Source organism: Siniperca chuatsi, linkage group LG7 (genome assembly GCF_020085105.1).
Source record: "Siniperca chuatsi isolate FFG_IHB_CAS linkage group LG7, ASM2008510v1, whole genome shotgun sequence".
Classification (NCBI taxonomy): domain Eukaryota; kingdom Metazoa; phylum Chordata; class Actinopteri; order Centrarchiformes; family Sinipercidae; genus Siniperca; species Siniperca chuatsi.
The window spans coordinates 9,197,262-9,209,242 of NC_058048.1; the positions used below are offsets into that span (position 1 = coordinate 9,197,262).

Genomic DNA, 11,981 nt, shown 5'->3' on the forward strand with positions numbered 1-11,981 from the left:
ACACATATTATTAGAAGTTCATTAAAACCAGAAGAGAGGAGGGTTTCAGCCACTTAACTTGTTTTTAAATGACATTGTTTACACTAAAATACACAATAAGATATAAATATATTAAATACAAATATTAAAATACACCAAACATACACTGATATCTTGGCAGGGAAATTATACAGGTGTGTGTGTGTCAGTGTGTTGGTGTGTTTGTTTGCAAAGAGGGAAAAAGGAAGAACAGAGCAAGAACTGCTGGCAATAACACAGCTGTCAGGCTTTTTTGTGTGGGCTGCAGGAGACATCATGAATGCTCCATTTTCGCAGAGGAAGTAGGTTTCTGTGAGATATGATTTCCATTGTAGCGGCTGTAGCAACTTATCACCTCAGCACCAAATACTATTACTATTACTCGCAGCACTTCAGCGGCATTTTGGAATCAAAACAGCAGGATTTGTTTTTCTAACATGAAGCTTTTGGACCAGGACTCAAACTGCAAACGCAAGCTCCACTCGCCCGGTGCTCTTTTGTATTTAAATCAGGGCGTACCCGGTAGCGTGACTTTCACTTTTCTGTCAGTGTCCATCTGGATAAGCTCTTCCTGCTTTATAAACCTGCAAGTTGTCTCCACGTATTTACAGAAGGGAACTGCAGTAAAACTGACTGACACAGGTACATCTGCCCTCAGAGGTAGGCATTCTTCTGCTCTGTGTTTATTTAAACTGTCCAAGATGACGCACTGGTTAGCAGAAGCGTACCGCTGATATAACAAACGACACACTGGAAACCTTATAAACAGCTGCTGGATACTGTTGTTGTCACATTGGGTTTGAATTTCCATACGGATTTTAGTAGAATATTGTGATACCATAAACATATGACAAAGGAGAAGGTCAGTTACCTTCAACAGACATCAGCTTGTTTCTGTTTCGATCTGTAATTTCTGGTCAGAGTGAGAAATCTTAAAATGCCATTTTAAACTTCCTCTGTAGCCATAGCTGTCTGAATCTCCTTACACAAACAAATAAACAGTTGATTAATAATAAATAATAAACGAGGTGAAAGAAATGAAGCCGAAGAAGCGGAGCGGAGCAGAGGCGTACGGCAGTACACTACATATGTGTGTATGTTTGATTGATGGATTTACGGTGACGGTGCAGTTACGTGATGTTGATTACTTTTTGTTTATGTCTGAAGGAATAACAATTAACATAATTATGATAACAATAATACCAACGATGATATACTAATAATAGCAATAATAATAATTATTATTTTATTACTAATTACAGCTTGTTGGTAACTTTGGTGATTTGTGCAGTACATTTATAAAATGCCAAAATATAAACATTGGTGGCCATAGCATGGTTATAACCATAATGCTTATAACGTGTTTTTGATGTCATTCATGTGAAACTATTTCTAACAGACAACAAGAAGTATATTTACCAGTTTTTGATTGATTTATTTTAATTGCTGAAGAACGTCCAGAATGTGCAGTAAGTGTCATTACCATTCATCACGACAGCAGGAAGTCCTCAAATGTCCTTGTTAATTGTTGTACAGGTAACATGGCGAACTGCTGTGGTCTGCTGACTGCCCAGAAGGAACCAGGTGATTTCCTCCCCAACTGTTTGTTGTACTCATGTAAACTTTAAATGTAAAGGCTTGTATTAGCTGTAATGGCTATTGACCACATTATCGTATCCTGCTTTGCACACTATTAGACAGAGGCAGGTTTAACTACCAGCGTGGTCAACAGGTACACCTCTGTTGTGGCTAAAATGAAACCTTGAGCGGTATCCTCAACAATTTGAAAAAGAGAGTTTATCTTCATTGTGTTTCCCTCTGTTTGTCGGTCAGTTCCTCTGAAGAGCGTGGAGGTGGAGCTGGAGGTGAGGGACCATGTGGCTACAGTGGTCTCCACTCTGAACTATGAGAACAAGGAGGACAAACCACTAGAGACTGTTTTCGTCTTCCCTCTGCCTGGAGATGCTGCTGTCTGTCACTTCAGTGCTAAGATTGGACAGACGCAGATTGTAGCTGAGGTGAAGGAGAAACAGGAGGTGAGCTGGACAGTAAAGACTTACTCACTACAACGGAGCTTAAAAGCACAGTAAACACAGGGAAAGTTACTCACATGTGTCATCTGCCCTCCAGGCTCGTCAGAAGTATGATGATGCTTTGAGCTCCGGTCAGCAGGCCTTCCTATTGGAGGAGAGTGAGCAGAGTCCAGATATATTCTCTCTGAGTGTGGGCAGTCTGCCTCCAGGAGAGAGCGCCTCCATCAGGCTGGAGTACGTCACTGAGCTGGCTGTGCAGGCTGATGACGGGCTGAGGTTTTGTCTGCCTGCTGTGCTCAACCCTCGCTACCAACCTCAGGGTAGGAAAACCAGCCAACACTTTCTTCAGGAACTCTTCAACTTTAGCTTAGTGCACACCACACCTGTCCATACAAAGGGTTTTATTACAACAGGCACACACCTTGTGACAACAGAGCACTTATCCTAAATCTAACAAACATTTTATGGCTTTGTGTTAACTTCAGTAGTTGGAAAGAGGATTGAGATGGAAATACTGTGTTCACACTGACTTTTAGACTTTTCATACAAACAGCCATTGGGCTTTGTCTGAAATGGAGATGAAGGATGAATTTTCATATTTTAGCCTTGCTAGCGGCATTGCTCTTGGGAAGTCAGTCGGTTTGGTCCAGACTGAAATATCTCAACTATTTGATGGATGTCCATAAACTTTTGAACAGACATTAATTTCCCCTCAGGTTGAATTGTAATCACTTTGGGGATCCCCTGACTATTCTAGCGCCATCAGCAGGTTGACATTTTTGGCTTTTAGTGAAATGTCTTGTAAACTATTGGATGGATTGCCATCAGTAGATTGGTATAGATATCCATTGAGCCCAGAAGATGAAACCTAATGTCTTTGGTGATCCACTGACTCTTTCTTGAGCACCATCAGCAGGTATAATTTTTTTCCAATACTTTGATTAATGACCAAATACCTGCAAAACTAATGACATTCCCATCAGCTGTACTTTGTGTTAGTAGCTAATTAGCAATTGTAGGCATGCTAACACACTACGTTAAGATGGTTAAAATGGTGAACATTATACCTGCTAAACGTCACCATTGTCCTTATGAGCATGTTAGCATGCTACCATTAGCATTTAGCTTAACGCCCTGCTGTGCCTAAGTACTGCCCACAGAGCTGCTAGCATGGCTGTAGTGTTTTACTGCTAACTATTATTTAGGCTCTGTATTTTCTTCCCTCTACTGTCTTACTGCTGCTTAAATGTAATTTAATGCTCTTTGATTATAGCATTTCTAACTTGTTCACAGGAAGTGGAGGCAGTGGAGGTGGCAGTGTCCAGGTGACCTCTGTTCCAGCCTCTCTGGTGCCCTACAGTCTGTCTTTCTCTGCCCGAGTGTCCTCTCCTCATCCTATCTCTAAAGTAGAGTCCCACTGTTCCCTGGACCCTCTCCAGTACCTCAACACAGAGCAAACCCAGGCCACGGTAGGTAGAGTGCCGACGTGTCTGCTGTGTGTGATTGTTCCTCAGTACTGACAACAAGACACATCACTTTATTTATATTTATGAGCGTGTTTTTGAACTGCAGGTCAAGTTGGCTGCAGGACACAAGTTTGACAGAGATGTTGAACTGCTGATTTATTACAAAGATGCCCACCAGCCCACTGCTGTGGTGGAGGCAGGACAGGCCTCTGCCAAGCCTGGTGAGCGTACATTAGTGAAGTTGTTACTTTGCAAATAAAAAGTTCAACATCCTCCAACTGGTGAGTTACTACATATGTTGGAATAAATGGTAAAACCAGATTTGTCTGTCTCTCCTCTGTGTTTCAGGCACTCTGATGGGTGATCCAGTAGTGATGCTGAGCCTGTACCCTGAGTTCTCCCAGGCTGTGATGTCTTCAGTCTCCTCATGTGGAGAGTTTGTGTTCTTACTGGATCGATCTGGCAGTATGGATTGTGCTACCAATAACAGCAAGCAGCAAGAAACTCGCATTGGCAGTGCCAGGGTATTCATTATGTGTTATTTGTTATAAAGTCATTCATAATGTCCCTCTCACACAGTGGCCTTCACTGTCTTTTCTCTCTTCCCTTAAGGATACTCTGCTGCTCCTGTTGAAGAGCTTACCAATGGGCTGCTATTTCAACATCTACAGTTTCGGGTCCAGCTACGAACACATCTTCAGGTAAGTGACTCCCTTATGTCACTCAGTCCAACAAATGTGTTCCTGTCTTTGGAACCAGTGTTTGTACATGTTAACTGATGATGTGTTCTTGCATTTGCGTGTTTCTGACGGTAGTAAGAGTGTGGAGTACAGCCAGAAGACCTTGGAAGAGGCTCTGAAGAAAGTTGAACAGATGGGCGCTGATCTGGGAGGAACAGAGATTCTTGAGCCCCTCAAACACATTTACAGCCAGTCCTGCATTCCCAGTCAACCTAGACAAGTAATACACACAGCACACACAAACACACACACACACACACACACACACACACACACACACACACACACCCACACGCACACATGCAAACACACACATACACGTTAAACAGGTTGTACAAGTATCTCTTGCCAGTAACAATGCCAAACCATTCATTGATCAACGCAGAACTTCCTACTGTTCTATGTTTTAACTTTGCAATGACAAAACGGTTTGTTCATTCTTAGCACACCTTGTTCTTTACACTCAATCATTAAAACAAATTGTGTTACTGAAACAGCTCTCAGATAATGATTTGGATAACTCATTGTTTCTGGGTGTGATGTTATGTAAAAGTGATATGTAATGTCTCCTCCATAGCTATTTGTCTTTACTGACGGAGAGGTGGGGAACACCAAAGAAGTTATAAATCTGGTGAAGAAGAATTCAGGTTCCCACAGGTGAGGCCACGAAAACACAAAACACAACAAACACCCACACAATACCCAGAATACGTCCCATGCTGTGTGTTCAAAACAAAACTACTGCATTGTAGGTGTTTCTCTTTTGGGATTGGGGAAGGGGCCAGCTCTGCTCTTATCAATGGGTTGGCCAAGGAAGGAGGAGGTCACGCTCAGTTCGTCACAGGGACCGACAGGATGCAACCCAAAGTAAGACATCACAATCATATATATAAGAATCTAAATAACACATTTGGACAGAAGACATGATTACAAATGTAAGTAAATACATTTAGTAAAAACCCAGTGCCCCTCCCAACTTTTAGTTTGTTTAAGTCTTGTTCTTGTAAATACTTTGAGTCAAATGTTTATTTTCAAATACATTTGAACAATATAATAGTTTTACTAATGTTTGCTGTCACTGTTTTATTTAAATGAATAGTTCTTAAGTAAATTCAGTTAGGTTGTACAATAATTAGCAAATGGCACAAGTTGCTTGTTAGTTTAACTTAATCAAATGTTGCTGAATATTAGTGGGAAACTACATTTTAAAATTTTATTGTTCTTAATTTAAAAAGGCAGTGGTGGTGTTTTTAATTTTAAGTGGATGTTACTTGCAAAATACATTTATCAACTTTAATTGTGCTTATTTAACTGGAGCTTAAGAAAAAGGCTTACATGTTTGGTAATTTTTCACATCTTAAAAAATGTAGCTTTCCTATGGATGCAATTAACTTTTCTTTTTTATTTTTTATGAATTATTAAGGGAAGGAAAAGATTCGATAAAAAAACCAGTACACCTAAAACAAAAAACATAACAACCTTCAGGAGTGAGCAGTTCCTTCACTGCCTTCATTGCTGTCAACAAAGGCGATGGCGAGGCGATTCAAGGACCTCTGGTGCGCAGAGATGTTCCAACACCCAGTGAGTGCATTTTTCCAAGAGCAAATGAAGAAGAAGGAAACTTGTCCAGTTCTACCACAGTGCACACGTTGCATTGTCTGAGACCATGGCTTATTCCCAGCTCAGTACGGCGTGTTTATTGTAATGCTGTCTATAGACATGGCAGTGTGGTAGTTCATGTCAATGTGTTTTGGGAATTAGAGAACATTAGAACAATTTGTAGGAGAATCAGCTACTTTAATTAAGTGATTACACTTTAAAACTCTCGTAAAGGGGCACCACCCGGTAAATAACCGGGTAATAAATAATAAATGAATTAAATTCGACCATTAAGCTGATCAGTTGATTAAGACTGACCTTGTCTTTTGCTGCAAAGAAAACACACAAAATAACTTCTTACTGATTAAATGAGGACATTTATTTATAGCTAAATATCTAATAACTGAATAAATGAAGGATTCACAAGGTATATGACAAAGAAAATATCAAACACAACAGATGAAATAGCAGATAGTGAAGTGTGGTATGTGATCTGATTATAAAAACGTAACGCTAGGGCAATTGACTTGTTGTCCAGGAATCTTTCAGAAGGGCTTTGCTTTCAGAGTTGGTTGGCTTCCAGCGACTTCTGTAGAGTCTGTGATGTCGTGACTTGTCGAATAAAATATCTCTACACTAACTTCTTCAGCTAAATTAGTTAAATTGTGAACAGACTTTAGGCAAGGAAAACCACGTATTAAGAAAATAAAAAGGTAAAGTAAAATAACTGTTGAGCATCAAGGGGGAGGGCCATCCTAAAGCTGCTATGTCGGTGAAAGTGGTTTTATTCGTTTGCCAAAGGAGGAGTTTCGGCTGTGGAGGAAGGCTTTGGCACCGAAAACTGAACTTGAACTTGAACACAGCTCATGTTGCTTCTGACTAGTGAATTTAATTTAAGTTTTACATGCAAATATCACATACTCAAACATCACTATGGCCATACAATCATGATTTGAGACATAAAAACAGCATAGTGGTTATGAAACATTCAGAGAAAAATTATTCAACCAGCAACTATTTCAGTAGATCATTCAACCAGTTATCTGAATCTTCCATTGTCTTTAACACATTTTTAACACTACTAAGTGGCATAAGGTTAAACAATACAGTTTGCTTGATACAGTATGATAGCTAGAATATTAAACAGATTCATAATGGCAATGGTTATAGGGACTTCTGTCTGTTGGTCAGTAGGTGGCAATGCTGTCAGCTGGTAAACAAAAGGTTAACGCCCTGAATTCATAACTTGCTCATTTCATGTCCTACAAATATGAAAGTTGGGTTACACATCAAGAAAACATGCGTTGATTGATGTTAGCTGGATTACTGATTGGCCATATAGCTAATTCACATTAATTCAGTCTTGATTACAAAGCAAGGGTATCACAGTTCTTTCACTTAGGAATGTACTTTCTGCTTTTATGACAGGTGTTTGGCAAACCTTGTCTCAGACCACATCAGGGGTTAGAGAAGAAAGAGTGTGTTTGTTTGCGTCTGTGTGTGTTTGAGACAGATAAGGGAGGAGAAGATGTTTTTTTTAGTCTCTCCTCCTTTATTTAAACTAACCCAGAGAGTCAGTTTATTGTCTTTTCTTTTGTTTTTGTTAAATTTGCTGTTGCTCCATTAGCATGACAAGACATGTCTTTCCTCCGGGGTAGAAAGCTCTGATCTTGTCTTGGGACCTTTACTGCTTGAGAGGGGGTAGAGGTCAGTTGGGTCCAGAGATCTGAGCAGACTATGTGGCTGTGTGTTGGTGAATGTGAGGCGACTTTCAGGCCCCTGCTGTCCTCACTACAAATTCTACTAATGTTTGAGACAGAAACACAAAGTTCACAGAAATACTACACGGTCTGATTGGGACAACCTGCTGTGATTTCAAGTCTTGGTCATTTCAAATGTATTGGCATTTATGAAAGGCGGCAACATCTAAATTATTGTTCTGGTAACAAAAATTCAGTTGTAAAACTATTTTAGATCAAACACATGAATATTTACATATATACAGTTTGTGTTAACTAATGGGCTTTAGAGTGTCGGTAGGCGAATTTTGTTACCTTCGAACAGAGCCAGGCTAGCCATCTCCCACTGTTTCCAGTCTTTATGCTAAGCTAACCAGCTGCTGGCTGTAACCTTATATTGAACGGACATATATGAGAGTGGTATCAATCTTCTCATCTAACTCTGCAAGAAAGCAAATTTCCCAAAATGTCAAACTGTTCCTTTAACTACTGGATTGCAGGATTGGACCCAAATGCAGACGCAGCAGGATGACTTCAGTGATTTATTTATGACAATAAGCAGGCAGGCAGGCATGCAGCAGCCAGGCAGGTTCAGGTCCAGGTTCGAGTGACAGAAGCTCGAAAGCAAAAACACAAGGCAAGATAGCAACTAGGACGAACTGACAAAGAAACAAAGGAAGTGGACTGGTATATGTAGTGAGTGGCTGATGAGGGAATGAGATGCAGGTAAGGAGGTGGGCGGAGAAGCTCAGGTGATTGCAGGGCAGGATCTGGAATAACAGGGGAAAAGTCTGAGGGCATCTGGTGGACAGGAAAAGAATAGCGCTGAAGGGGCCTGGGAAATTGGAGATGTGACTGAAGAGAAGGACAGAGAGGTGGACTTTGTGACACACTGTTGCTGATAAAGAGATCTGCATGGAATTTGTGAAAAACTAGGTTTTATATGAATTAATTTTGCCCTAGCCCAATATTATCAGTTATCAGTTTATTATCGCTCTGTTGTTTGATATTTTTGCCACAGCCAATGACCTTCATTTCATATCCTACTCTCTTTTTATCTCAGTGTGTAGAGGGATGATGATTACTCCTTGCTGTTTGATGGCTTCTGCTGTTCCAGACATTGGTGAGTAAAAGGTTCACCAGCTTTCTGAACACACGGCGTATTTCTACATCAAGTGAACACAAAAGTACACAAGGGCACTTGTCACTTTATGTTCAGCCACTTGACCAGTCAGTACCACTGAAATGCGTATGGAATCCCATTTCTCGTTACCATCTTTGTTTTTTATAAGGTGCAGTGCTTTACAGTATAAATACAATAACTGACTGGTTTTATTCCAGGAAAAGCAAACATTAGTTACATAAACACAGAAAACTGCACAATTTAATGCCCAATTAGGAAACTGACTTTTTATTAGAACCATCAAATATTTTGGTATGCTTTTGCTATAGTAACACTGCATTTCTTCTGAGACAGCAGCTTGTGACTACAATTTGATAATGGAAAATGACCTGGAAAATGTCCTGGGACTTTGCGAAGAACATGAAGAGGCGTGGAGTGACAATGGTATCTGTTTTGTTTCAGTGGTACACACCCTTTATATACTTGACAACATGTATTGATTCTTCTTATACAAACTACAATGCTGATGCTTCCTAAAGAATAAATGTGGAATTCCTTTTCTTAAAACCCATCACCCATGGATGTAGTAAACATGGCAGCCCATTCATTCCAATGAGACCTGCTTACATAGGCTGGCGTGCTCTTCCTACCGTAGGTGCCCAAAATGCATGTGCATCTGTGTCTTTTCCTTGCTGAGCCTGCCCAACTGCCAACACTAATGAATTACGCAAAAATGTCTTTTTAATATATATTGACCCCATGAATTACGTTTCAAAGAGTAATTTTTTAATTTGTGGCTTCTCAGTGCTTTCTTTATGAATTGAAGTGTAAGGCATAAATTCTTTCTGGATCCCACGGCATCATGTGACAATTGTCTGTCATCCAGAAATAGTTTCTGAACTGGCAAAGTATTTTATCCTGAGAGGAGCAGATACCAAACCAAGCACTTTAACTTGACTTCACCCCGCTATGCTAAGCCACTTTAAGCCCATCTTAATTGTGATTGCCGTACACCATCTTTAGACCTGAGCAAGTGATCGGGTAATTCTTCTGGTCTGAAAATTGATCCAAATACCACAAAAAGATCTGACTGTAAATACAGTTGCTCCTGTAATTATTTTCTTTCATATCTAAAACTAAACCTATAACAGCCATCTAAATTTGTAACTTCATGTGAGGGTAAATTGTTTCAAATTTAAGCTACGTTCTTTTTCTGCCTTTGTGACTGAATCTAGTCTGGTGCCAGATCGCTGTATTGCTGCTTATAGATTTCATCTTTAATGTTTTTGTACAACTCAGTTATGTATTTTTTCTTAATAATTTATTTGATTTATAATAGGTTTTCTTCCAGTCAAGCCACCACATCATTTGTTTAACTGTATAAATAATAAAGAAGAAGCCATATACAGATATGCAAGCAAAGGCATTTTTTGGACAAATATAGTGGCACACATGGATACGAACCAGACATAACACTGGCTGTAGTTAGCTGCTCAAATGGTCTCATCTGCAATATACTATACTTACACATTAATATCAAATAGGCAAAGTGAAAAAAACTGTAGAATGATCTACGGGGATCATTTTATCTTTGCACTTTCTTTGATTTTCTTCCTCAGACTTGTTTGCTGGAGAGGATCAAATAGCCATGCCCAAACAGCCTCGCAGAGACCCTTTGCTGCAGTTGGTCTCCCTCCAGAAGGCATCTGGGTGCTGGGTGCTAGATCCAGCTCTGGCTGCTGCACTGGGAAAGACCAGCGAGGAGGTGGAGAACACAAAACCTTCAGCAGTGAGTCGCAGTGAACACAAATTAATAATGGGACCTATTTTAAGGTCATAACATGGTTTATAATGATGGCACAAAAAATTATTTAATGAAGCACTTCATGTAAAGGTGAGAAATTGTTAAATACTCCATGGAAGAAAGAAATGCAACTCTACCAAACAAACAAGGCTATACAGTATGTATAATAATTAAAAGGCAATCTAAGATACAAAGAATCTATGGAAATAAGTCTGTAGCAGAATTTGAGGAGATTGTGATTTACAGCAGCTAGTCATCCCTCGGTGTGGCAAAAAGTGTGGTGGTGATCAAACATTTGTTTTTCTTTGATTTGGTGAATTAGGTGAACCAGGAAGTGTGGGCCACCATTCTGGCTCTGATCTGGCTTCATGGTTTCAAGATGGATGCTCAGGAAGAGTGGGAGCTTCTGGCTATGAAGGCTGTGTCATGGCTCTGTGCTCAGAATGGTAATAACCATAATAATAAGTGCTGATCTGCTGTATTTAACAGTGTGTGAAGGTTCAAATCAGCTGTTTGCCCACATTCAGTCTCCACTGCTGACGACTTGTTTTGTGTGGTTTATTTTTTTTCCAGCACCATGTGTGACAGAGTGTGTGGAAGCTGGAAATGCACTGTTGGGTTGCAACGTGCAGAAAGACGCTCTGGGACTCTGAGGTTTTCATTAAACTGGCTTCTCCTTCAGGATTGGTACACAGAAGCAGATTTACTCCATCCTCCAACCTTTACATGTTACTCTTTGCACTATCTACCTTTATAATATGGTGTGCCTTAGTATATTTTCACTGTGCTTCATCTATCCAGGACAAGTCATGTAACAAGACAAGAATTGTTTTAACGTTGCTGTGTATCGGAAATTGTTACTTGTCACTTCAAAAAATTAAAGCTGAATCTTTGAACCTGAAACTTCATTCATGAGTCATGCATAAAGGCACACATATGAGACAACATATTTCTCTGTGCGGTGTTCCATAACACAGTCTGAGAAATCATACACCACACAGAGGGGATACATGAACTTTAGTGGACACTGAATTTCAAAATGACACTAATTCAAAATTCTTCTAGATTTATTCCAATGCATTTGTCCTGCAAGCCAGACCTCCACCTATCAGCATAAAGTTCTGGCCACGTTGTTGCATAACAAGTTCAGAAAGTTGACCAGAAGATTTTTTTTATTAGTTACATAAATCAACCAACAGTAACTCTGCTTTTTTGTAACATGTAGGTGCAGTTAATCCTAAATCACTGCTGAGTCCTGAGGATGTCTTTGCCTGGAGATTTATTTTCATTATTTTCTTATTTTAATTGATTGTTTTTAGGGGCAGATACACAGCATAGAATAATTATTTAATAGGCCACTGCAAAATATTAGCGCATTTATAATCCAAGTTAATTCGCAAAGCTTGTCACTACACTTGATGGGCTTTTGTAAAAAAAAAAAAAAAAAAAAAAACGTTTG

General features: G+C 39.7%; 1 protein-coding gene across 1 annotated transcript; it reads left to right on the top strand.

Annotated features, from left to right (window-relative positions):
• The first annotated feature begins 250 nt into the window (after positions 1 to 250).
• Positions 251 to 11,425, top strand: LOC122879081 (von Willebrand factor A domain-containing protein 5A-like). Its single transcript, XM_044202785.1, has 17 exons — positions 251 to 678; positions 1,555 to 1,602; positions 1,852 to 2,054; positions 2,149 to 2,371; positions 3,345 to 3,520; positions 3,624 to 3,738; positions 3,866 to 4,041; positions 4,130 to 4,218; positions 4,333 to 4,477; positions 4,835 to 4,914; positions 5,010 to 5,182; positions 5,737 to 5,838; positions 8,659 to 8,718; positions 9,073 to 9,162; positions 10,338 to 10,507; positions 10,845 to 10,968; positions 11,096 to 11,425. Exons 1-17 carry the CDS (start codon positions 456 to 458, stop codon positions 11,173 to 11,175), a joined length of 2,277 nt encoding a protein of 758 aa, XP_044058720.1. The 5' UTR covers positions 251 to 455; the 3' UTR covers positions 11,176 to 11,425.
• The last annotated feature ends 556 nt before the right edge of the window (positions 11,426 to 11,981 follow it).

Bases quoted from the DNA above. Each gene is read 5' to 3' on its own strand.
- LOC122879081 (XM_044202785.1), top strand. From the start codon at position 456: ATGAAGCTTTTGGACCAGGACTCAAACTGCAAACGCAAGCTCCACTCG. The intron at 4,915-5,009 runs GTGAGGCCACGA...ACTGCATTGTAG, and splicing joins AAGAATTCAGGTTCCCACAG to GTGTTTCTCTTTTGGGATTG. The intron at 5,183-5,736 runs GATTACAAATGT...AAACATAACAAC, and splicing joins CACATTTGGACAGAAGACAT to CTTCAGGAGTGAGCAGTTCC.